This window comes from Leptonotus elevatus, chromosome 16 (assembly GCF_054856555.1).
Source record: "Leptonotus elevatus isolate MCC_2025b chromosome 16, RoL_Lele_1.0, whole genome shotgun sequence".
Lineage (NCBI taxonomy): Eukaryota > Metazoa > Chordata > Actinopteri > Syngnathiformes > Syngnathidae > Leptonotus > Leptonotus elevatus.
The window spans coordinates 16314847-16342116 of NC_141254.1; the positions used below are offsets into that span (position 1 = coordinate 16314847).

The 27270-nt window shown below is 39.5% G+C and overlaps 1 protein-coding gene and 1 long non-coding RNA gene across 2 annotated transcripts in view; both read left to right on the forward strand.

Moving 5' to 3' along the window:
- Positions 1–45: 45 nt before the first annotated feature.
- Positions 46–14436, forward strand: ubash3ba (ubiquitin associated and SH3 domain containing Ba). The gene is made up of 14 exons (XM_086097982.1): positions 46–762; positions 8772–8825; positions 9008–9194; positions 9352–9550; positions 9627–9796; positions 10738–10946; positions 12272–12416; positions 12502–12622; positions 12700–12822; positions 12945–13037; positions 13138–13282; positions 13359–13465; positions 13651–13760; positions 13857–14436. Exons 1-14 carry the CDS (start codon positions 632–634, stop codon positions 13992–13994), a joined length of 1932 nt encoding a protein of 643 aa, XP_085954108.1. The 5' UTR covers positions 46–631; the 3' UTR covers positions 13995–14436.
- Positions 14437–14751: 315 nt separating this feature from the next.
- Positions 14752–27270, forward strand: part of LOC147161016 (uncharacterized) — a 49866-nt gene continuing 37347 nt past the window's right edge. Inside the window, exons 1-3 of the long non-coding RNA XR_015097367.1 lie at positions 14752–14879; positions 15104–15210; positions 16068–16113. This is a non-coding gene — a long non-coding RNA (uncharacterized LOC147161016). The remainder of the gene's footprint in view (positions 14880–15103; positions 15211–16067; positions 16114–27270) is intronic.

A 27270-nucleotide genomic window follows, 5' to 3' on the forward strand; every position in this document is an offset into this window, starting at 1 on the left:
CATTTGCTCTCCTTTGCGCCTGCGCATCGACGCCCCTTTTTAGACAGGAAGTGTGAACCACTCTTTCCACCATCCGCCCCCAGATGGGCTCTGCATCACACCGCTTCAAACTCATCTGAATAATGGCGCTGTAGTTCTTTTGATCACTTTGCTGTCATTTCCACGAGCGAACCCACGGGTGTCCTACCCGCTTGTTAACGCCTCGCTGGCTCTTCAAGTTGACGGGTCGCTTATACTTGTCTTCCAGGCAGATCCCCTGTCCCCTCCCGGGAGACAAGTCCGCGGTGGAAGGAACGAAGCTAGCGTTTTAGTTGCGTCTGATTTCTCATCCGGCGGACCGGATGCGAGAGGCGAGCACGACCCCGACTTGTTCCCCTCCGCAGCCGGGGACGGCAGCTCGCGACCACGGCTGGCCCAAATAGTCGAGGTGACTCGGCATGGCTGACCCGAGCTCAGACCTGCTGGATGACAACCAAAGTGTGGGCTGCACCTAACTTAAGCCTCATGAGACTTTAGCTTCCTCTTTTTTTAAAGGCGTAAAATATTCATGTCTTTTTTTTTTAATTTTTAATTTATTAAATTAAATTAAATGAAATACGTCAGAGGACCGTCCTGGCCGATGGAGCAGTGAATGATGGCAGCGAAGGAGGAACTCTACGCCAAAGTAACCCCTCGGAGACAGCGCCAGACCCGCGCAGGAACCGTCAAACATGGGTCACCTCTCGACGTGCTGCTGTCCATGGGCTTCCCTAAGACCAGGGCGTGAGTACACGACCCCCCCCCCCCCCCACACACACACACGCATTACACAAATACTCAGCATGTAACTACTGTTTTGTACTACGTTTGTTTGTGGCGTTGAGACTTTGGCTCCACTCCTGCAGAAAGATGCTGTGTTGTGTGACTCAGATGTTGCACTTGCCAGCCTCTCTCTTGAATTCAGTGGATCCTGCTCAAATATTCTTTCTTCCCCCACCACCATTCATATTTGAGAGGAGTGGGTTGCCAAGAAACAAGCTGTGCGAATGAAATATGGAGCTTACGTAATGATGATAAAAATCCCCATAAATAATGAAAGTATTTTGCTCCGACCAGAACTGCGGTTTATGTCTTAGACATCAAATATTGAGGCTGAGTATTTTGTGCAGTTGATACCTATTTTGGTCATCCTTGTTTTAAACTTCCTCCAACATCCCCAAAGCATACATATTAGGTTAAATGAAGACTTGTATTGTCCATACATGTTTACAGTAGTAGTGTTCAAAAGTAAACAAAGTACCTAGTATGCACAACAAGTTCTTCAACATATTTTTTTTTAAATAGGGTGACATCATCATAGCGCAAAACAACCCATCAACCAAAAAATATCCCCAAAAATACAAATTACTGGCTGTAGTGTGTATAACGAGACTTTTTTTAGGTACAGTAACTTTGGTTGGACAGCGCCCAAAAAATGTGTAGTATATTAAGGTTTGATACCCTTTTTCAGTGTTTCCAATGTTAAGGGTACCGAAACATCCAAAATGATCAGAATCTGTAGTCCTCGTCAGTTGGAAATTTTTCATTTAACAGCATTTGTGTCAGTTTGAGAGGAGAGATCAACTCAACTGAGGTTAAATGATTTATTATGACATTTGTGACCAAAATAGAACTCAATAGTTTGAGTTGTCATGTACAAAATGGGACACTTTGCTATCTTGCATGAAAAAAAATCTTACAAGGGAATTTTCCCCTGTGGTAATTTTCTTCCCATTTTGTGATTAAGTTATTTCCCAAATGGCAGTTTGAGAGGCAATAACAGAAAAATCTGTCATCTGGGCCTAGCTTCGGGGAACAAGGACTTGATTGTGTCGGAGGGTGGGAGTACGAAACGCAAATAAACACGCATATACGAGAATCAACCCTTTTGTTAAATTGAGAGGAATCATTGCTGAGTCATTTAGTAATTGACCGGTGCAATCAGATAGGAGCTGCAAGGACAGCAGCCCCTCCGCTCGCTGGTCATGTCCGATGTCCGGAAGCAAATTTGCAAACTGATCCTCATTTAGATTTCATCACTCGGGTTTGCTTCTTATCTCTCTTAAAGAGTCTCTTGATATTATTTTGATTAAGAATTATAAACAAACGATGTCGCTGGTTTTGGTTGGAGCTTGAATCACTAAAAAAATATTTTAACAGGAAGAAATTAAATATTTTTACCAGGCCTGGGAGAAAAAGTTGACCAAGTCAGATAAGTCGACCTTGAAAATAGGTTAACAAAAATGTTCTGCCGCGAAGCTCCACCGGAATTTTTTTTGCAGACGCACGTAGTATTGGAACGGCAGCTGTGATCTGTTCTTTATTTCTTTTGTTAGTCCACCATCTAGTGGCTGAATGGCAGATTTAGTTTGTTTTCTTTGTTTGTTTTATTAATTTTTCCTTTCGAACACATCATTTGCAACATTGACATTCGGAAGAATGGTTTATTAGTTACCCATCCCCATCGATTTGTACTAAACGCATCAGTCATATATATATATATATATATATATATATATATATATATATATATATATATATATATATATATATATATATATATATATATATTGATTATGATAGTCATTGATTCATATCGTTATCTTCAATCCCAGACTTATGTCTGCATGCTCCTCGCCCTCTTCATCTTGAGTGAATATCTGTGTGTAAGTTGCGGCTGGTTCCAGTCATTTGGAATTGGTAAATCGGTCCCCAGACGCCACTAACAGGCCCATCACACCAGGTGAGCAGCCACGGCGAGCGCATACTCTCGTGGGTTTTTATTAAAGACAAAACAGCACATTTAGCTTCCCTAAAACACAGGAAAGGATGTTCTGAACGTCCCAAAAGCACTTGGGCTGCAATTACTGCATTCCAAAATATAACCTGTCACTCGATTTTATGTGTTCATCATTTAACCGGTAGAGGGCAGTCATGCACTATACGTGCCCAGAAGAAGACAGGAACAGGAAGTTATTGACCTCATGTTGCTAACAGCTAGCTTGTTTACTCATGGAGTAATGTTGAAGCATCCTCTGTGACCTTAAATACAATAATAGATGTGTCACTTAGATATATGTGTGAACTAAGTGGTAGGTAGTGTTTAAAACATGTTTTAACATGAAGTGATAATCACTAGCATGCTAATGCTAATCGCGATTGCTAACCGTTTAGCATAGGTTAATTTTGTTGGTGTAGTGCATATGTATAGAAGATAATAAATTGAGTTCTTGTCCAGTCAATTCAATTTACGTCTAACCTTAGTGATAGGATAATCGATTTAAAAAAGATGCGATAGCGACAGCACTAATATATACTGTACTAGGGATGCATCAATGCCACATTTTTAAGGCCAAGTACTGGTACAATTACATACATTTATGTACTGGCTAATACCAAGTACCAATAATTTCAGGCCCGTGTCCTCTAGGTTTGAGTTTGGGGATGAATGTCAGTGACATAGTGGTGATTCCAAGGCATAGACTTACTTGTGTTATCATTATCCAAGTCTACTGTTCATAGTTGACTGCGTGTTGATCAACTGAACAGAGAGAAAATGAGAATGTTTTTTATTTTTTTTTTATTTTTTACTACAAATACAAAACTGATCTGATAGCTGATTAGGGTTGTTGTCATGTTTCTCTAACCTTTTTGCGCTAAGACTAGAAGAAGTTGATGTGCGAGTTATCATGCTTCCAGTATTGCAGTTTATGAAACCACAGCAATGCAGTACAGTACTGTATTTTACATTCTATGGTCACAATACTAAGTACACCAACACTGCATCAGAAAATAATTTAATCTTGCCACTTCATCATATTCAAATCATATGAAGATGTTTTTCTAATATTTCCCTCTATCTTACTTGCAAAGTAAGGTGACCAAAATAGTAGGAATACCTCATTCTTAAACACTGACTGCAGTCTCCTTTTACAATAGTATGCACATTGTTGACAGACAGAATTGTTGTACATCAGGGGTCAAACAATGTAGTGCCCAGTGGCCTGATCTGGAAATAGCTCACGTGATGGGACATTGTGATTTCCTATGAATGTTGTAGAAAAGCTCATTTGAAAGTGTTACCTTTAATTAGTAATAATAACGTATTTGATCAAATTTGTTCTTTCAAAAATGTGGTATTTGATAAAATAAATAAATAAATGGATAAGAGGACCTTGTAAAAATGATCACAATATTGGAGGAGTAAAATAAATTAGTATTTTTCAAAATCTTTCAGCCCTGCATACAAAATGGTGGTTGTGTTGGAACATATTAATGGTTTTCGGTCCATTCAATGGGGCACTTTGATGCTATTATGAGTAAACTCAATGTACCGCTGTACTAATTATGATACAGAAGTTATGCTTGCCTGAGACACATTCCAGTGCAGGCATTTTTCATGAACAAACTCTGAGCTCGGATTCAAGGCGGCTTAGCGGAAGTCGCCCATTTCCTGAAGTGGTTTGTGACCAGTTTTTCTGCGCTCACTGTTGAGATGGTGAGGTTGCAATGTCTCGCATATACAAGAAACCACAACATTGAAAAGCAGTGAGGTGCTAAAGAAAAAGGTTGAAAATCCAGACAAGATAATTAGACACAAATAAGACCAAGGTCAATCGGTTTTAATTGCTTCATGATGATTCTATTTCTCGATTTAAGTTATACATGTAGTTTCTTCCAAAATGATTCTTATCCATGTTAAGCTTCAACGAATGTCAAACCAAGTCATGTTTGTCACGCAAAAAGCTGGAACAACATACTTCACCCACACAATGGCCCAGTCACTTCCTTTATGGTGTCTCTGACACTCTGTTATAACATGTGACTGTTTGCTCCAGAAATAATGAAGCAAGAAAAACTGAATCGGTTCCAGACACTGACTATACATTATTTGTTTTTTGAAAACACGTGCTGCTATCATGCGAAGAAAGAAGATGTTTATGATTGTAAAACAGCAAGCCGCTCTTGTTTCTGATATTTAATCCCATACAGTAATGATATCAAAACACATCAACATTTCAACCAAATGTATCTTCTCAATAAAGAGATAATTTGGTTTTTTTGTTTGCATGTGATCTATCATTAAAAGCTGCGAAAATCATAAATACAAGGCTCCTCTTCCTTGGCTGTTCCATATGGGCGCGTTCTGCAGTCTTTGCAAATATTTTAACAAACTATGATGATTGAAGTGAACATTTCTGTTGCTAAATTTGACAAATAATGTCCATTTGTCTTGAGACTTTACATAATACTTTGCTTCATAAATTTTCTTCTGTGTCCTACCCAAAAAAAAAAAAAACTCCCACGCATCGCTGTTTCATCTGTTTCGTTTTACGGGGGCGGCAGAACCTCATCTGTAAGGGCTTTGGAAGCGGAAGGTCACAGTCCAAGTCCTTCGGCAGAAAAAAATGGCATCTAGTTGTTACAGAGTTGCTAGTCTGCTTCCTAATTCCTATCAATGTGCCCTTGAGTAAGGCACTAGCCCCTCAACCCTAGCTCAAGAGGTGTAACACTGTGTAGTTCTGACTGAAAACACGTTATGTTTGTGTTCAAGTAATATTTTGCTACATATATGTACAGTAATATGGAGGACCAAAAACGCAAAATAAAAATGCATATAAAAATCAAATTCCAAAATGAAATACAAAAATAAATATAAATGGAAATAAAACCACAAAAATATATACATAAATAAAATAACAAATTATAAAAAAAAAATGAGATTCAAAAAATATAAATAACAATTTATTTATGTATATATTTGCTTTTTTCCAATTTATATTTATTTTTGTATTTCATTTTTTTTATTGTATTTTTTTATATCCGTTTTTATATACACTTTTATTATTTTTTTATTATGGCGTTTTTGGTCTTCCATACAGTATATGGGTTATTGACGGCTAAAGATTTCACCAGACAAGAACAGTTAATTTATCATAAGTATTTATTCTTTATTATTATTTACGATTATCTACAATTGTACTGTTAAATATGTTTTAGGACATTTCTAATTTAGGATATCTATCTATCTATCATGGTAAGCTTTATCAAATGGTCGCTCCACAAAATATTTTCAATATTATGAGGCTAACAATTAGCCACAAAACAAAAACAAAACAAGCTAGTAGCTACACAAGTAAAACTATTATTTGTTGGGGAAAAACCGTTTTTTCGGGTCATGCCACATAATCTCTAAATATGACCACCACATACCAGTTGCTAAAAGACTAACTTTTTTTTTCTTTTTTACACAGGGCTTGTGGATGATACAAACTCCTGTCTTTAAATGTATTTCAAAATAAAAGTCCCAAATTGATAATTGCTTTTTGCTTCACACCACATGGCATTTCACAAAATTGGCGTCGTCGGACAAACGTATCCGTCAATGAACACATTGCGGCATTGTGATTGATCAAGTTCAATTACACGGAAATGTTTTACGGTCCAGATTGCTTTGAAGTGTGAGATTATGAGGGTTTTCCCAGCCTGTGTCATCCACACGTGCCTTTTTTTTTTTTGTGGCGGATGGAAACCTCTTCGCCCTTTTGGGGTGATATGAATACATAGCGATGGTGTTCCCCTTTGGTTTGTAAACAGGAAATGTTGATTTGCCTGTAGGGCTGAGTCATGGAGTGGCCCTTGGGTGCATTCAAGTGTGGAACTAAATGTTTACCACGTGCTGGTGGAATGAAAAGCACTTCCACAGTACTGTACTTCACTTCTAGGTGGAATCCAAACCATGCAGAGGTTATTTTTCCCAACCCATCTTTTTGTAGCTGCGAACAGGAAATGCAGTTTATAAATAACATGCTCATTTTTGCTAGGGGCAAGGCAAAAGCCTTTGGTGTACGCAGCTATTGCTATTTACGTGCTCCACATAGTAGAAGCAGCCATGGACTTGCTCATGGCTGCTTCTACTATGTGGAGCACGTAAAACTAAAGCATTCATCTCAGGAAAACCAAAGACTTAAGGGATTAAATGGCAGATGTGGTTCACAAGGGCCAAAATACAATCGACGCTGTGTGGTGTCTCATCTATGGGAAGTTGAGTTGCATTTTACACTTCAACAATCCCTTCAACAATGTTGTATAAAGCTTACCGGTAGTTGAAATGTCTTAAAGCTTTAACAACTTTTCAGAATTGCAAAATCAAAATGTGGATTATTATTATTTTTATTTTTTTTACATTTTATTTTAATTCCTTTTTATCTTAGCTCCCAGGGTGATCAGGATATATTAAATATTTAATGTGAATACCGCAGCTCCCTATAATTTATTTTTTTAAATATAGTAAATCTTTTTTTCAAACATTTCAAAATATGTTAGGTTTCACTTATCTTTTAATGTTAAACAAAAACAAAAGGTGCAGAGAGTTCCCAGGGTCAGCAGAATGTCATATAAAGTTAACTGAAAATTAAAAGTTCCCTGAGGTTAACACAGTTTGAATTTGTCTCTTATTGGCTGCCCAGTTCAGTCAAAAAAAAAAAAAAAGGCCAATGCTAATTTCGTCAAAATGCCAAATATCGGTCGGCACCGATAATCAGCCTGACCAAATATCAGTCTATCCTTATCAAACTGTGATCCGTAAATGACAGGTTGAATTGGTTCTGTGACTTGGTGTAGCCCTTTAGAAATGAACACAAATTTTAACATGATGTTATACTATACCATACTTGTTCATTCACTTTCGAGCAAAGAGAGCCTTCCCTCTGCTGGCCGTTTTTAAGAATGCAGCTAGAAGGGATTCCTAATTTAGGTTTCTGACTGTGGCACTGAGGGTTCATCCCTTGAAAATAACAGATAAGCAGGCCATCCCGTCCTGCATCTTGGATTGGATTTTGATGTCTCAGTCACAGCTGGCTGTAATCTCTTTATGCCATGAGAAAAGCACCCCCCCCCCCCCCACACACACACACACACGCACACAACTAGGTAAAATTTCTATTGCACTGCAGCTGACACATGCTACAACACAAGTGAGTTTGTTTGTTAGGTTGGGCAGTTGATTGAATTTTTTTGATAAACTTTTTTGATAAACTACGGGGTAGATGTGCACACTGAACTGTGTGAGGGCATGCTGCCTCAGGGTCCGTAGCCGAATCAATCGAGGACCCTCTCAATTGGCCCAAAATAAAAATGGCTGAATACAGCAGTGGCACAATTCAAATGCATGAATTCATTAGCCCATAATACCACAGTGTCTTCATTTGACTCGCATCCCAACAGAAGATAGTGACCTTTTGTGTCTTATTCAGAACAGGGACAAACCGTATCGAGGGGTGACTAAGCACTTTATAAGTGTGGAGGTTTTATTATTATCTAATGGAGTGAAATGATCTCGATTCGCAAATAACCTTTGTGAATCTGAACAAAATCCAGACTTGAAACAGTTAAAGAATAAATTGTGAATGTTAAGTTATTTTTATTGTTTGGCGATTACGTATTTAAAAATAGATATATTAAAATACTACTACTACTAATAATAATATTCAAAAATGTTTTCAACATCATAAGCCAGCCCAAAAAAATTCTCTGTTCTATCCAATGTTTTCTACTTTCACTGTCAATACTGTTTCATAAGATCCTGGTATGAATTATTGAGTGTCTCTTGTCATTTTAATTCTCTCTTGGGATTTGTGTTCTCTTTCCACTGTCCCGTGGTGTGCAGCAATCCCCTTCTAATAAACACAGGCCGGAAGAAGATCTATTGATTTTGTGACTTGAGTTTTCTCTTGATCTTTGTGTCTTTGCAGCTTGAAAGCTTTGGTTTCGACTGGAGGGAAAAACGTCCAGGCAGCTTGTGACTGGTGAGAAACGCACGCACACACGCACGCACACATGTTGCCATTTCCCGCAGTTACTAATTCACCACTGGAATGTGATTAAAGTTCATTAATGGTAAACAAATGGCTATAGTGACAGTGTGCTATCATAGAGTCATAGCAGCACTGCCTGTATTTTTAACCGTTGTGCCCATGTGTGCGTACAGGCTCTTTTCCCATGTTGATGACCCTTTCCTGGATGACCCCCTGCCCAGGGAATATGTGTTGTATCTGCGACCCAGCGGTCCACTGCTGCAGCAGCTCTCGCTCTTCTGGCAGCAATCTCGCCTCTCGTGCGGCAAAAACAAAGCACACAACATCTTCCCCCACATCACTCTCTGCCAGTTCTTCATGGTCGGTCTGAGTTTTTGAACACAGTTTTTGTATTATTTTGCCTGACTGATTCAGCCAATGAAGGAAATGCTTGCATTCAGTAGTAAAGGTTTGATTTGAATTCTCCTTTTAAAATTTTCAGCCTTGATTTGATGTATTTTGTTTTTGTCAACTACAGTGTGCCGATGGGAAGGTGGAGGCTCTGTCAGAGGCCATCCAGACAACTGTGGCAAAGTGGAAAGGTCGTATACCCATGCCCCTTCCCCTGGAGCTGTACACTTCCTCCACCTTTATTGGCCTCTTTGTGGAGGAGCAAGTGGCAGAGTTGCTGAAGAGTTTTGCGGCCGATTTTGCAATTGAAGCCGAAACTAAAGCAGGTTAATATATATTTTTTTTAATTAAAAGTCCAAAAGTTGCATAGTTGTCACCAGTGTGCACGTTTTCTATGTCCAGATGTGCATGTTGAGCACCATAAGAAGCAACTGCATGTCACGTTGGCATATCACTTCCAAGGCACCCATCTTCCAGTTTTGGAAAAGTTGGCCAAAAACGTTGATGTGTCGTCAGGCTGCGACTGGCTGGCTGTGCTCTTCTCCCGGGATATTCGCTTTGCTAACCACGAGGTAGGAATGCGTCCTCAAATATACATGATGACACTGTGGCTTTTCAAATCTTGTCTACAATTAATCTACACTAAAAACAGTTGGGTCAAAAATAACCCAATTATGGGTCAAAAATCCGCTACTAAATTGGGCCATTTTCTATAAAACAAACACCCCCCCAGAAACTTTATGGGTTGTTTTGTATGAAATTTCCTTTGAGTTTTTGCAACAAAAAAAACCCAGAAAGTTTGTCAGTTTTACAAAATTACTTTCTTTTTTCCTCCACAACAACCCAGCAAGTTGGGTCAAATTGACCTAAGTAAAGGATCTCAGCCAATTTTATTTATTTATTTTTCACAAAAAAGGGGGGTGGGTGGGGGTATTTTGTATTAAAAAGAAAAAAATAGGTAATTTTGTAAAATTGACCCATTGCAAACACAAAAAACAAGAGATACAACCCCCCCCCCCCCACCACCACACACAAATTGACATAACATAGATCGGTCCATTTTTGATCCATAATTGGGTTACAGTAATTTCTGGACTACAAGGCGCACCTGACTATAAGCTAGCGCTAGCTAAATTTGGGAAATACTACACATATAAGCCACACCCGACTGTAAGCCGCAGGCGTTTTTAATGTTATCGCACCGGGTTCCCGCCACCTTATTTTCCATAATGAGGGTGCAAATTGTCTCGCTGTTGTTCTGTCTCTCCTACTGTATTTGGGCTCATTTGGTTTGTTTTGCTCTGCCTGACGCTCCTGCGCTTCCTCTATAGTGCCGCCCCCTCGTGATCTAATGGATAAATCGCACCTTTGTATTAGCCGCCGGGTCGAATGCAAGTGAGAAAAGTAGTGGCTCGTAGTCCAGAAATGACTGTACTTTTGACCCAGCTGTTTTAGAGTGTAGTGAAATGTTCCCTTGACCACTGATTAAAAATGTACGTTTTTGTCCCCCTAGACATTGCAAGTCATGTATCCCTATGCGCCTCAAAATGATGACGAGCTTGAGCTGGTGACTGGCGACTTCATCTTCATGTCTCCTATGGAGCAAAGCAGTGCCAGCGAGGGCTGGGTGTATGGCACGTCCCTGGGCACAGGGCTGTCCGGCCTGCTGCCTGAAAACTACGTCAACCGCGCTGACGAGTCTGACACTTGGGTTGTTCATGGGTAAGAATGAGCGCACACTCTTGCCTTCCCTTTCATTCCAGGGACTACCTTTACTGACACATAATTTGGATGAAAACATACTCTGCGCATACCACTAAAATATAAATAAATAAAAATGTTGCAAAAATTATGTAGAGTGTACTGTTCTGAAATAATGATGAATTAATCTTAATTTACTCACACTTTGGCTCGGCTGTGGCCATGTTTAGTTAAATGCAAAGCTATTATTCTCTTGTATGAATAGCAACAGGTGAATACACAGGTTAATTGTTCCTTCTGCCCTCTATTTGAAGAGCATTTAAATGTTCAGTTTTTCTCTATGTCGCAGGCCAGGGGTGTCCAAATCCGGTCCTCGAGGGCCACTATCCTGCATGTTTTAGATGTTTCCCTCCTCCAACACATCTGATTCAAATGATCAGCTCATCAGCAAGCTCTGGATAAGCTTGATAGTGATCCTAATCGTTTGAATCAGGTATGTTGGCGGAGGGAAACATCTAAAACCTTCAGGACAATGTTCCGCGAGGGCTGGATTTGGACACCCCTGTTTTTTATTATTTTATTTTTCCCCCTCCTCCAGCACACCTAATTCAAATGATTAGCTCATTAGCAAATAGCAAGCTGTGCACAAACCTGATAATGATCCTGATCATTTTAACCAGGTGTATTGGAGGAGGGGAAACATCTCAAACATGCAGGATCATGGCCCTTGAGGTCCGGCTTTGGGCACATCCATTTAAGATGCTTCAATACTCTTAACACACCTGATTCAAATGATGAGCTGATCATTTGAATTAGGTGTGCTGGAGGAGCAATAACATATACAACATTCAGGATAGTGTCTCTTTAGGACCGGCTTAGGACACTCCCGTTTCCCTCTTCCACCACACCTGATTCAAATGATCAGCTCCTTAGCGAGCTCTGCAGAAACCCAATAACGATCCGGATCTTTTGAATCAGGTGTGTTTGAGGAGGGAAACATCCAACACATGGATCATTGTGGCCCTCGAGGACCATCTTTGGACACCCCTGTTTTACATGTTTTTCTCCTGCAACACACCTGATTCAAATATTTAGCTTAACAGGTTCTGCAGAAGCTTGATAGCGATCCTGATCATTTGAATTAGATGTGTTGGAGGAGGGGAACATTTAAAAGGATAGTAGCCCTTGATGACCGGATTTGGACACCCCTGTCTCAGGCATAGACAGAGATATGCTATCTCTTGGTGGCTGAGTAGTTACTACAGTTCATGGACCTAGTCCTAACTTTTGCATGACTCATTTTGACTAAATGTTGAAAGGTATCTGTGGTTTTGTCTAATCCTCAGGTCTCATTCTGTTCTTAACTACACATCGCCGTCCAATGCTGGCAGCACGCTGGGTGGTTTACTGTTTGATGAACAGCACACTGACAGTTTACTTGACAGTCTGGTGGATCCTCCTAGCCTCGGCGGCCTCTGTCCTCCCATGCAGGTACACCTCATGACTAGCAGATAAAGTTGAAGACACTGTGGGACGGCATTTCACCTGCAAATGGTCTCCTGGTACCTTTTTCCAGGTGACGCGGGTAGCCGGTCAGTCCTCTTTGTCCAAGATGAGATTGTTTGTGTGTCGACACGGGGAGAGGATGGATGTTGTGTTCGGTAAACACTGGGTCACTCAGTGCTTTGACGCCAAAGGTGAGCATGCGGAGGGAACACGTGGCCCCCGTTTGCATCTGTATCCTAACCGCTAACTTCGATTATTTTGTGTGTAGGCAGATACATTCGCTCAAATCTCAACATGCCATCCAGCCTGCCAACCAGAAGCGGCGGTCACAGGGACTATGATAAAGATTGTCCCATTACTGTGTTTGGCTGCTCCCAAGCCCGTCTTGTAGGTTGGTTCTGTTTTGGAAGAAAAAGTCACACACAGGCATTGGGACTGTTACACACAAAGTGACACTTTTCCAATGATGATATTTGCTACAGATATAATCATAGTGTTGTTGCTCTTTCTCAGGTGAAGCCTTGTTGGAAAGCCACACCACAATAGACTTTGTTTATTGCTCTCCTTCACTTCGCTGCGTCCAGACCGCTCAGCACATTCTGCAAGGTAGGACCCCCTCAAATACCAACAGAATAAATTTGAACGCGACCTGTGTTTTTTCCGTAAGTCTCATCTGACCACGTCTATGCGGGTTTTTATGTTTCAGGTCTCCAACAGGAGGGAAAGACGAAAATCCGCGTGGAGCCTGGACTTTTTGAATGGACCAAGTGGGTTTCAGGCACCTGTTTACCTACCTGGATCCCCCCGACAGAGCTGGCGGCTGCTAACCTGAGCGTGGACCCAACATACAGGTCCAGGCCCTATGCTCTGACCTTAACATATTTACATATCGCCTTAACATATACTCCGTATGTCTCTCATCTTTAGACCTCATGTTCCTGTTAACAAGCTAGTGGTTTCTGAGTCCTACGACACCTACATCAGCCGGAGCTTCCAAGTGACTCGAGAAATCCTATCAGAATGCAAAAATCTGGGTACAGTGGACTCTTGGTCTCAATATTTTGCCAAATTGTAAATTTTCCGACAATTTTCTTTGTCATCCTTAATATATTACAAGTGCTGAACTTTGCATACTGTATGATGAATTTGAGTGTCATTTAACAGCAAATAAGTGGTAGTGTTTGTGGAATTTGCTTCTCTTTCTACCTCTTTCACACAGGAAACAAGGTCCTCATTGTGGCCCATGCTTCCTCCCTGGAGGCCTGCACTCGCCAGATACAAGGACTCAGCCCACAAAACTCCAAGGACTTTGTGCAAGTTGTGCGAAAGGTCGGCCAGATGCTGGTTACATCACATCGGATAAAATGTCTTATTGTTTCCACATTCAATAACACAGAGGTGCATCTGCTCTGCGCATTCCTACAGATTCCCTACTTGGGATTTTGTGCTTGTGAAGAAATGGGCGAGACGGGGGTGTGGCAGCTGGTTGACCCCCCCATCCTGCCTTTGACACATGGACCCAATCACAGCTTCAACTGGAGGGAAATGCTCATGCCAGATTGAAGAACACCGCACATTTCCTTTAACATTCCGAACTGTGGAATCAATATTTATTTTTTACCCACACTGCTACCAAAAAAAAAAAAAAAAAAAAAAATCAGATGAGCACACGTCTTGCTTCCATGAATTGCATCCTGTCGAAAACGTGTGTTTTTTTCCCCCGGGGCAAATGTATTAAGATGCACAGCTCAGGAATGTGATGATAACAGCAAACAGTAGCTGGACTCATGTCTTTGTATTCTCTCACCCGTGTATACACTGTGACAAGAATTATCTGAGAAAGACTACAGGAATAGATTTCAGAAACTATTATTTGATTTGTGGTTACAATTCTACCGAAGAAGCACAAAAGAAATGTTGACAGAGAAGAAATGATCATCGTTGGTGGAAGCAAGTCATTTCTTGTACCTGATTTTATTCCAGTAAATTTCATACTGTATCACCATTCTGTTCCACAGAATTATTATTATTATTATTATTATTATTATTATTAATGTGGATGCAATGCAGTTTTGATAACTCCCACTGGAACTTATTGTAGTAAATTCATGTATTTTATTATTATTTTATTTTTATGATTGTTTTCTTCAGCTGTTGCTCCAGTGCGATGCTACAATGCTTTTTAAGTATTATGTTTTCCATTTCACTTTTGTTACTTTTCACATAACTGCACATTTAAAGAGATCGGGGTTGGGGAATAGTTGTTTTATAAATCCAAATATCCCATTGCGCTTACAATTGAATAAAGATGGCGGAGTAACTATTTCTGAAAGTGTTGCACAATTTGAATGTCGCAGTTTTAAACTTACTGGCACAGTCCAGACTCCAGACACCTGCACCTGTGCCAGCCATTTTAGAAACATATCGTACATCTTGAATGAACCATTGGTAACGTTACATTTTGCACCATTTATGCTATAGCTAAACTGTCTTCGTTTGTTTTAACATTTACAGCTTGAACGTTTGAAGAAGAAAATTATGCTAGTGGTTAGCTTGTTGGCCTTTAGCAATCTAAGCTAGCTGACATGCATTGTTGCGAAACAAGACTCATTCCAAGTATATTTTTTCAACCGTCGGCAGTGTTTTGATTGGGTTTATTTTTGTTGTTTTAGTTTTGGAGGTGGTGTAAAGGAGCTAATTTGTGTAGGTGGCCAGGATCATGCAGATAGAGGTGGGACATCAAAATGGACAAACATCCTCAAGATATTTACCATCGCAGGTAAGACAGACGTAAAATAACATATCTGTTGCGCCATAAAATAACATATCTGTTGGGCTTGTCCAGCAGTCTATTAAAATTATGAAGTCATTCAAATATCTGGCATAAAGCTACGCGACGAATGGGCACTAGGTGGCGCTGAAGCCTGGTGTTCCCAAGTTGATAACAGGCTCTCTCTCGAGATGTGGAACCGGCACGCGTGTAATACTTTCCAATCAAGTTATTTGCAAAATTATCATTTGCTTTCTACAGCATTTATCTGTTAAATGTTTTATTGGGATAACATTTACAATCCACTTGTACTCATTGCCATAGTGATCAACATTTAAATAAAGTGTAAATAGTAGGCCCCATTGTTCATCAAAAATGAGGCAGAGGTTTTATTTTATTTTTTCTAATTATACCTATATTTATTGTTGTAAGACGCTACATAGTTTGAACATCAACACTTCATTTAAATATAGGCATAACAACTTAAAATTGTACTCATATCTTAAAAAAAAAAAAAGTGTTCAGAAATTAAATTACTAGAGAAGTAAAAACGGATTGTGTGCTATTGTGTAATACTGTACCACATTAAAAAATTCATGCATAACTACAATCTTTAATGTGGTTGGTTGTATTTCATGTTAAATTATGTAAATTTAATTCGTAGAGTATTTAGTGATTATTTTGCTTTTGCACAAGAGAGTGCCTGCATACCACCACTAGTGCTTATGACAAACGTATATGCTTCTTTGCAGTACCTATCTTGTTAAATGTGTACATTGACTGTATGATCATCATTTGTCTTATTGCATTTGCTTGTCTGACATGCTTCCTTATATCTGTATTGTGCACTGTGCTTTAATGTTCAGGCTTTTACCAGCAGAGGACATCACTCACATTCAGAAATGGGAAAAGGTAGGAATTTTAGTTTGAAACTAAAAGGACAACTTTTAAACTTTTGATTTAAGTTTTATTATGTACTGTTAGCCTGACAAACGTGCATTTTCATTCTTTTAAAATAGTTATTGTATTATAGTTGAATTATTTTTGGGGGCATTATCTGTGACACATGCAAAAATTAACAGGTACACGAATAGCTTGTTGTGATATGTACTATAGAGACTTAAAAAAAATGTTGAGCTTATAGGTCATGTGCTTAATACACTTTTTCCCAACTCTGTTTAATTAAAGGCTTCTCCTAAAGTTTTGTACACTTTGATGTACGAGCGTTCATCCTTAAATTCAGTTATGTTTCTTACGGTCCTATTGTCAGGGCCTTGGAAACCTTTCACCTCAGGTAAGCCATCAATTGTGCAGTGGCCATCTTGCAAGTCGACTGGGCTTCTTGCAGCAAATTACATCAGCCAGGACACCGGAGGAACTGAAAGTCTGGTTTCTATAGAGATGGTCTTAAAGGAGTGTTAGGTCGGACTTTGCTCTGTCCAGGGCTGATGTTATTTTCCAGAGAAAAACAAACAAACCGAAAATGCACTTGGAGGTCATGGTGACCTTAATTAGATGAGTTTGGCCCTGTGGGTGCTTCAAGAAATAGGCTATAATTATAATTGTTTTGTATCCAATTTACACATTTTGTTTTTCTTGGGGACATCTGTGTTGACAAAAGTTAGGGGCACTATTACTGACAATTTCCTTGCGGACATCGCACTGACACATTTATTTTTGATGTGCTGTACTTTACTGTACAACACAGAGCGAGTTATCTTTGCTAATGGAGTTTGACACAGCTGTGATGAGGTAGTGAGGCCACCTCTCGAGAGGGATTGAACACACACGCATGCTCGGCTCACAAGCTTGTCAACATCAATATATCTGCAACGTCTTAGAAATTCCTTTAATACAATTTATGAATAAACTAGGCTGGTCATTTTTAGTTTTTGTCATTGTTATTCATCATAAACACGACACAAATTGTCATGTGTGAGTACAGTAATGCAACGTCCACTCATGACAAGTATTCTTAAAAATATTTTTATTTATTTTACTCCATTTAGTGTCAAAAAGCTCACTTGACATTAAAGTGTTTTAGTCAGTAACAAACCTTTTCTACTACTGACCACAAACAATGGACAAAAAAAATCAATCTGGCTTCTGGAAACTAGGGAAGGCCATTTCACTAAATATCCTAAATTGATAATGATGATAATAATTAGTCCTTATTTCTAGATTATTTTATGTTAAAACTACAAAAGTACATTCTATTACATATATTTTCATTATAAAAAGTAATCTTGTTTATTTTAACCATTAAATATTAAAAGGCATTTTTAACCCTTTCACATCAAACTTATGCATACAGTATTAACTGGTTCTTGTTGACAGTAAAATGTTGCGCACTCCATTTTGCTTTGTTTCATCAATTTGTCAACAAATTGATTTTGCCCAATAATGTCTAGCTACAAGGTATTTTTTTCCCCACATTTGATTGACTCTAACCATAAACTCTTTTAATGCAGACTCTTTCATTTTCAGAGATCTCTTGATGTTTTTTCCATTTTAAACAAGAATAGAGAATTTCAAACTTAATTTGCCTTTTTAAATACACATTTGAGGTACCGTACTGAGCTGCAAAAGTCCTGCATAAATTAGTCATGCATGGCATTCAGCTGCTAACATTTAAATAAGCATTATTTGACATCCGGTTAAAAAAAATAATTGTGTGCTTTAGTTTTTTTCCCCTTTCTTTTGTTGTTTTTCTTTTCTTTTCTTTTTAGGTGAAAGTTAATTTGAAAATACATGGCTAATAATAATAATAATAATAATGATGATGATAATTCAGCATTAAATAAAATTTCCATTAATAAGCATTTACATACTGGCCTATTTACCATACATAAACATAAAAAAACTGATTCTGGCATTGGGTCACTGCTAATTCAGGGCATCTGTGGCACAAACTTTAATAAATCATCTGAGCTCGACGTAATCTTTTAAGTCTTAATACGATAGCTAAACTGACCTTTATTTGATTTTATTATTAATTTTGTTGTTGTTGTTGTTGCAATTTGCATCAAAAGCGCGACAAAAAATCAACACAAAACTTGCTTCACATTTCCGTCCTGTCTTAGAGTAGTTGGGAGAGAGGGAGGGGAGGAGAAGGGAGGTGGAGTAAGGTTGGAGTTCCACACGAGGACTGGCAAAGGAGCTGTTTCATACTGTGCTGCTCTTGGCAGTCCGTACATCTCTGTTTGTATTCGCTGGGAGTCAGCATGCACCTGTGTGTGTGTGTGTCTGTGTGTGTCTGTGTGTGTGTGTGTGTGTGTGTGTGTGTGTGGCTTGTAATCCAACTGGTTGTTTACCCATGCTGTCATGTTAGCAGCTCACGCAGCAGTCTGCAGGGGGAGAGGCAGAACTGGACTTGACAGACTGAACATAACAAAACCTCTGAACAAAGGAATGTATTTGGGAAGTTTGTGCCTCCATCTTGAGTTGAAAGAAATCTGAGAAAAAGCAACTTTCCTCGCAGCAGTGAAGATCTGGCATCTTGTAGAGTGAATGGTGAGTTACTTGCAAACAGCTGGAGTGATTGTTGGTTGCTTAGTTTGTGAACGCTTCTAGCTTTTCAGTTGATTTAATACCCAAGCAATTATATCTTTACAAGGAGCTTTGAAAGTCTTTGTGTGCGTGCAGATACGTGGGTTTGAGTTTGTGTGTGTGTGTGGGGGGGGGGGGGGGGTGTGCTGTGTTTGTTGAATGTTATGATGACTGGGCTCGGGTTCACCTTTGGATTAAACTCAGCTGCTACGGTTTATTTACATCTCTTGTGCACAGAAATAAACACACAGGCAGGCGCGCGCGCGCACACACACACACACACACACACACACACACACACACACACACACACACACACACACTAGCAAACACAGGAAGTAAAATGACAGCGTGGTGTATTGCTTCATAAAAGACTCCTTCGAGTCAAACTAGCAACTGTTTGTAAAACATGAAATCTCTACTTGATTAGTCTTACTACTGCCATACATAAACATATGTAGAAGCTCACTCTTCCATGTTGATGAGTCATGAGTCCAACAAACTGTATATAAATATTTGTAATATTTGATAAGTTTTAGTTGTGTGGATCGGCTGCTTTTGTCCAGAACTGAAGTAATTCAAGGCATTTACAGTATGTAGTCCCAAGGAGAGCGATTGTGTTATTATTTTTTACATTTGACTGCAGTATTGAAATTCGATAATGCTAATAGATAGCATGCATAGTTGTGGAGTTGCTTGTCTCAGTATACAAATAACCAACAGAGCAAGATGCATTTTTATGAAAGCATAAAATTGTCAGGAAGAAATTTACGGCATAGGCCTATAGAAGATGGTATCTATGAAGACGGGCAATTTCCAAATTAAAATTGTTCACCCTTGAACAATGAATGAGTTGTGTGCTACCGAGTGCTATTTCAGTTGTTATTTTGTTAGCTAAATGATCCTGATCACCTGATAGCCATCAGGTGCAGGTGTCAACAAATCCAATGTTTTTTTCCAGGCTTCATTCTCTTTCACTTTTTCTTTTTCACTTTGTTTCATTTTGAGAAATACACCATATGACACGTGCTATGTATAGTACAATGTATTTGCAGCAGAAGGATGATTTACAAGAAATTGCTCATCTGTATTTGTCCCTAGTGAGACACAAAACCACATTTCGACGATACCCTATTAATAATAAACCTTTCTAAGTTACAAAACATATACGCCATTATCTAGTACTTTCTGACTATTTCCAAAAACAAACTTGGTAATAGGAAAGAAAGGAATGGTTATGAGCTGCATGCTTCACATTCTTTGCAGCTGACCTCTGGAACATAAGAAAAGTCATACTTGACAGTGTAGCTGCTTGTGTTTTTGCAACAGTACTGCATATGAGTATCGCACAAGTACTGTATTAAATAAAGTAATACTGTTTAGGTTGCTATTAAAGTATATACAAATAATGATAAAATATGTTATGACCCCCCCCCTCCCCCTGCCCGCCAAATTAATATCCGATAACACCCACTTGACTGCTGTAATATTTGTCAAAATTAATAAATAATTGTGTACAGTGCCCACAGTCCACAAAGTGAAATTGTTAATATTGTACTTCACTGAAGCACCATCACTCTTGCGTGTTCAGCTGATAATAAAGATGCAAAATAAATAAATAAATAAATAAATCATTCTTAGCAATTTTAGGGTCTTTATTCCCTTCCGTTGCTGCTTTGATGCATGCGTGGTTCAGCCCCTACTTTTTTACGGATGTACAGTAAGAATTATTGTCGTAAGCAAACATTTTATACAGGGATGACTACATCGATATCAAAAGCATTTAAACTTTATTAAAATCTTAGTACTAATACTACTAGAATAGAAAACTTGTGTTTGATGAAAAAAATACAGTTGAAGCCACGATTACCGATGAGGGAGTATAATCAACGTTGTAAACTTGTAAGTCGGGTCACTCGTATCTCAAGGCGCCATACATATCATCTACGGTGAAATCGTTCAAACATATGCTTGTGTTCTGGAGGAGTGTTGCTTCACTTCAATATTAAATTAAGCCTCTGGTGTAAATTCTGTCAACTTGGCCATATTGTACCGAGCAACCAAATTAGAGATGTGTGTGTGTGTGTGTGGACTGCGTTCCGATGTCACAATAAGTTCCATTTTCAGTTTAATAGTCATCAGAAGCAGTAAAATGGCGCCCTGCAGTTACTGGCGTCCGGTGTGATATATTGCAGTACTTGTTGGACAGTAACAATTGCTTTCATGCATACAACACAGGGCGGGAGAAGTAAATGGTGTCAGATGTCAACCATCACAGAACAATCTTGGCATTGTGGAAATACCCTTACACACAGGCTGCATCCCGCTTCTGTGATGGCACTAATAGCACCTCAGAGAGCGAACAATTGCCGGGTCGTTGTCCCCTCTCTCGTGTCTGTGCTGTTTTTCCAGAACAGCGATGCAGGGGAAAAAAAGGAAAATGATGGCTTGCACAAGCAGTTTTCAAAAGGTGCTTCTGGCACCATTCATTATTCTCTCACCTCCCTCGCCATCTCATTATCCTCTGTTCCTCTCATTTTCCCATAACCAGTCGAGGATGGGACCGCCCCATGCTGAGTCTTGTTTTCTCAAGGTTTCCTCCCTTTTTTTGGGCATCACAAGCTGCATGGGCGTGGTGCCGCCTTCGAGAGACCATGCAGGGTTTCATTCTTCAGGGTTGATCGGCGTTTGATTGCGAAGTCCCATAAATTAATCAAATTCAATGGAAAATGCAGGGGTGGTGTAAAATAATGCAATGGATCTCATTCATGAGTGTTCTTAAGAACAAATTCACTCTTGACTCCTAACTCGTTGCAGGAGACGGGAAAAACGATTTTCCATAACATATCCCACACTGTATTCTTCTTTTTCTTTGAACCACAAAAAAACATGGCACAATTGTCAAGGAATAATTGGCCGCTGTGGCTACATTACCACAATACAAAGAGTGAAGAAATAAAAAAGAGGGAGTGTGGATATTTGAGAGGCTGTTGGCAATGATTGTTCCATTCAATGACATCATCATGTTGAACTGTTTTCTTAAACTGAAACGAGCAGGGAATTATGAATCATTTTAAGTAGCACTGTTTGCACAAAATCTTCAGTCTTTTGTCAGAAAGCAACAAATGTCAAGGTAAAGCCTACTAGAACATCTGAAATTTGTTTGGGGTTAACCATAAGCCCTTTTAATGGGTACTTAATGGGTGCTTTTAATGGTGTGCTGACTCCCATTTTAGTTTTAAAGGGACATCCAGTGATCCCTCGCGCCGTCAACGAATAGCATTTAGAAGCACGCAGGAGCACGCACACTACGGCGGCTCAGAGAGACCACATTTCTCAAGCCTACCACCAATTCTTATTTTGCGTGAGCAAACGAGCATCTCAGCGAGCGACGGCGACTTGGCAGCCCATTGTGAAGCTGGACCGAGCGAGCCCGAATTAGCCGGAGCAGCTAACAAGAGCGGCGAGCTGGAGTTAGTCGGAGCCATAGGCTGAAGCGGCTAACAAGATCGGCTAGCGTGTCGAGCTAGAAAAAAAAAAAGCTAGTAAAAGTTTGCGAGAGCAAAGCAGACCGTGACAAGCGACAGGCCCGGATCACAAGAGTTTGTGATGACCACCTGCAGCCCCAGCTGTGGAAGGTAAGCTGCGGTCGACCCATTGGGTCCGACACTTGATGCGATATTACCCGGGCTAACTACATTCGCAAAGTTGTCCTTTGGGCATCCGTAGCAGGAAGATGGCGGCGAAACATGGCAGCTCTAATAAGGTGAGACTACAGCCGTGTAATATAATTAGTGATTAATAGATTTACGATTATTTATATATATATATATATATATATATATATATATATATATATATATATATATATATATATATATATATATATATATATATATATAAATATGCGATAATTTTTTTTGCATACAGTACTATTGACATAAACAGTCTTTTTTTTTTTTTATGAATGAATTATAAGTTCACCACTAGATGGCGCTAGGGATCACAGAATGTCCCTTTAATGTAATTCGTTAACACAGCCGCATGCATCCCTAGTTATAAGACTTTTTTTAATTGAGCTGCGCAGTTTATACTTTGAGTCATATTAGAGGTGGGAACAATTATGAATGGATTTCTCTTATTTTCATATGAGCAAAACCTTGCATCTGAAGAGGGGTGTGTTGACTTTTCATATCCACTTTACTGGTGAATCAGGCCGTGGTCTGTTGAGTATCTCTTGAGAACACTGAAGTCCGTCCATCTTTTGCGATCGCAACAGCAGGTGCCTCAGACAAGTTGAGGTCAGCAGCAGCTTTTTTTCAGCTTGTTTAAAGGTGAAAGCGAGAGTGTGCTTGTTCAAAACAAAAACAAAAAGGGCAGCCGTGACTCCTATGCTATCTGTTTTCAACAAGTCATTACAATTGGAGATCAACCTCTGACCTAGTACTAGTACTGAGACGGAAGTGTTCTCAAACATAAAACAACAAAGCGCCGGCCTTCTTGTTGTTAATGTTTGACTGTATGTTGCAAATAATTCTTTTTTCTTTTTTTCGTTTTTATATATTGCACTATACCTATATAAACTAAGTAACTTCAATATGAACATTGCATATATTTTTGACATTTTACTGGACAGTATCAACAAGTTGAATTTCGACATCTTGTAAAAGAAAAAGCCGCAAACCAACAACCCCAATGCGACATTTGCCAGACCTCACACTTGCCATCAGCTGTACAAAAAGCAGGTTCCTCTTTTTCTCTTCCCTCCCTGCCCCTTTGACCTCTTCTCTTCTTCTTTGTTCTATCTTTATCTACTTGAGATCTTATTATACGTCAGTCCCTGCCTTTTTCCCCCCCCCCAACTCTTTCCAATTTTCCTTTCCTGTAGCCATTTTGCTCTTCCCTCTTGATCTGACAGCACGTGGTATCTTGCAGATACATAAACATGTGATAAGCAGCAAAGATTAGTTCTCTTACATCCCAACTTGAACTCCACTCGAACTTGAGCACAATCAGAACTTCAGCATGGAAAATCACTTATTATGTTTTTTGTCGGAGTGTCTTTTCATGTTGTTTGTATTTTTATTTCTGGTCTTTGTCCTTGTTTCTTAAGCAATAACATGTCTACCTTTCCTATTCATAGTCCTGTTGTTGCACCATTGCTAATATTTTTTGCTTTGCTTTTGCTTCATAGCTCCTCTCAGGGTCGGGCCCTCTAATTATAGTACTGTAGTTGCATTGGTTTACCCGAGAGCGGAACCAGAATATGCCTCATACTGAGACAGCATCTTGAATTACGTACACCCTCTTAGCCAGATGTTTGCATTTCTGTCCTGTGGTGACACATTTAACTGAACTGAATGAGGCAATAGTGGTTGATGCAGGTCTATCCTGTGGTTTATAAACCAACCTAACTTTTTATTTTATTTTTATATATATGCCATCCTTGACCCCCCCCCAGATGGTATGATTGACCTGCGAGAAAGACTCAGGATGTCACAAGCAGTAAGGAATTGACCATCTGCTGATCTCTTTCTGAAACATCTGGATGGTATTTAATAGAATCTGTTTAATCCATCCGAAATTAGATTTTAACGATGAAGCTTTACTTAAGATCAAAGGATAGAACAATGAGAAATGTTAGTCCAGTATTGACAATGCGAAAATTGCAAAAAAAAAGCTAATTAAAAAGTACCATCTTTGAACCTACCGCAACCGCACCGTTTGAAAGGTTGGGATCGTGGGATCAACGGCACTGACGTAAGTGCCAGCTTTTCCAGTAGGTCTGTCCGTCCGTCCAACCTGTCCATCCGTGAAAGAGACAGAAACTAGAGATACTGCTATTGAACAAGAATTGGAAAAACAAAACAAAACTATGCAGTGATCGTGTAATATTTATTTCTATGACTGTATTTGCTGCCAATATATGTCAGCTATAATTGCTATAATTTTAACTACCTCTTTAAAGGGGGAAAGACATAAAGTTCTCCAATTTAATTGCAACTGTAACTTTTGTGCTCATTTTCTGCGACAGACAGATATGTAAATCATGTGTGGGTCGACATGTCCTGTGTGGTGTTGGGCAATGAGAAAGAGAATAAAATTATGTGTTTTTGTGGATTTCTGAGACTGCATTTTTTAGTTTTTTTCATTGATAATCCAAGGCTACTCAAGGTCAAAGTTTTGCAAACTGTGGTCTGTATGATGGCACTCGTGGTTAGTTCATTCGTGCATATAGGCTACTGTACACATTCCATATTAGTGAGGGTTGTGAAATAGGAAACTTGTCATTGCTGCAGGTTTTTTTTGTGCATTCTTGTTTACCTGTGAAAGCGTAAAGCTTTTGGGATTTTGTTTAACAGCAGCCAACACCCAACTCTGACATTTTGTGAATATGTTGAAATCAGCTGAAAGCGAAAAATGCAACCTCGTATCTTTAGCAGCAGTAGCCATATTATTATTATTATTATTATTACCATTCCAGGGTGTGAAGTCTGCTTTTTTTTTATTTTATTTTTTTTACAAGTTACTGTACAACTAATGAAGTCATTTACAGTTTTTCAGATCAAAATGAACTTGAAAACATTTGCATCAATTTTTAATTTGTGCAAATATCAAACTGTAAAAATTATGGTGACCGTTGCTTAAAACTACAGATGTTTTAATACACCTTTGAAATTAATCACCTGACATATCGAGATAAGTTAATCACTGGTATATTCAAGTTACTGTAATGTTTTTACTGTTTAATTTTTTTAAAGCACAGAGGACTTATAATTGACCCTTGAGGTCCTCCTACTGTAAATTCAAACTTAAACTTGGTCATGTTTAGCAGCAGAAAGTAAGGAAGTATGTTCCAGCCTCATTGTTAGCTCAACGCCTGCTTCACACTCTAGAGTTGACATGTGATATGTATTGTGTGTATCACCATTACAGTACAGCAAACAAATATTTGAGCAAGCATATGCTCAACCATATTGTACCTAACTTGTAGTAAATGGAATAGAAGCCGGCCACCTGGTTCCTGTGCTTTTCACAGCGCTTTACTTTTAGGGCGAGCCTCGCTACTTAGTTAAACAAAAGGGCCCCCACGTTGGTCCTCTAGATAAACACACTTTCCTGAGAAAACACGGACATGGTTACACTTTAACCTGCACAGGAGGCCACAGCCACATCCTACGGACAGTTAAGGTCAGGCCGGGCTTTACTTCAGACCTGCAGTGAGAATCATGCGCTGCACGTGAAACCACGCTGGTATGTGTAACAATGGCGCCTTTGACACTCATACCCCCACTCCCCAGTCCACAGTACAGTCAGAGCACTGTTTCTCCAGGGCTTGGGTGTCACTCCCCATCTCTGTTGTGCTCCCCAAGAGCTGGCCATCTGGCTTCTCAGCTCTGAAAGCAGCAGCACAGAGGCGCTAGTCAAATGTCTGCCAAAATGGGCTGCGCACAACTAACCTGTGACAACCTTTTGTGTAGGTCAGATTAATTCACTTTTTTGCGCCGATATGTTTTCGCCGTCCTTCGGCTTGCTCTCGACAGACCTTGACTTCAAAGTAAAACACCGAAACATACAAATGCAGGGTCGCATTATTGCGCACCGAAAAATGCAAATGATGCAAGTGATTGTATATGAAACTTGAAACAACTGATAGGATCTTTCTCTCCACGGTCGATGAACATAAGTGACTGAGCTGCTATCTGACCGAGGAGCTATGCGCTGCTGCCACCTCCCCCAGGCTCAGCAGCAAGTCGTGTAAACAGACAGCGCTCCAGAGGAATGCTGGACTCTGTGACCTCGCTCCCCGAGTGCTCTTATAGTGCACCGAGTTCAGTCGAAACAGCCCGCCCCATGCAGCTTCTCGCTGAAGCTCCGCCCTACTCTGCCCCAGCTTGAGGCCCCTCAGGGTGGAAAAAAGAAAGAACTTACCTCTTTCACCCAACACCGGCAGCTTCACATACACACACATGTACAGTACGGTACTTAAACACGTACACATATGGACAAGTGCTAAAGCGCTGCCTTTCTTTTCCCGCCCAGCTGTCAGAGCAGCAACTTCGTTTCAGCAGTGTCTACATGTAGCTACATTCTATAGAATTTATGAAGAATTTCGACATTTCTCATATCACATTTCTCTCTGGTACATCTCATCTTACGAGGTAGAGAATAATAGGACTACTGTATTGCAATAGATTCACATGTAAGTCAAAAGTTTTCCTTATCATTTGATCTCCTTAAAATTCAGCATGAATGGGAAATGTCACGTTTTGTAATGAAACAAAGGTGAGAACTTTATCATCTGTGTGTTCCGTGAATTGGCATTCTCACTGCTGCTAATGTACATTCATCAAAAAAGTCCATGTCCTGTTGCTTTATTTTCATTGGTGATGGGCTGCACTTTGGAATGTGATTTATGGAAAGTGTTTTGTGTGCATGGTTTGGACCATTGTGTTTTCCATAAAATGTATAAAAGCACATCTGGGGTAATCTGTTTTTCAAGGTGAGTTTTTTTTTGTG

Coding starts and splice junctions, on each gene's coding strand:
- ubash3ba (XM_086097982.1), top strand. CDS start 632: ATGATGGCAGCGAAGGAGGAACTCTACGCCAAAGTAACCCCTCGGAGA. Junction 8,826..9,007: donor GTCCAGGCAGCTTGTGACTG/GTGAGAAACGCA, acceptor GTGTGCGTACAG/GCTCTTTTCCCATGTTGATG. Junction 9,195..9,351: donor CTCTCTGCCAGTTCTTCATG/GTCGGTCTGAGT, acceptor TGTCAACTACAG/TGTGCCGATGGGAAGGTGGA.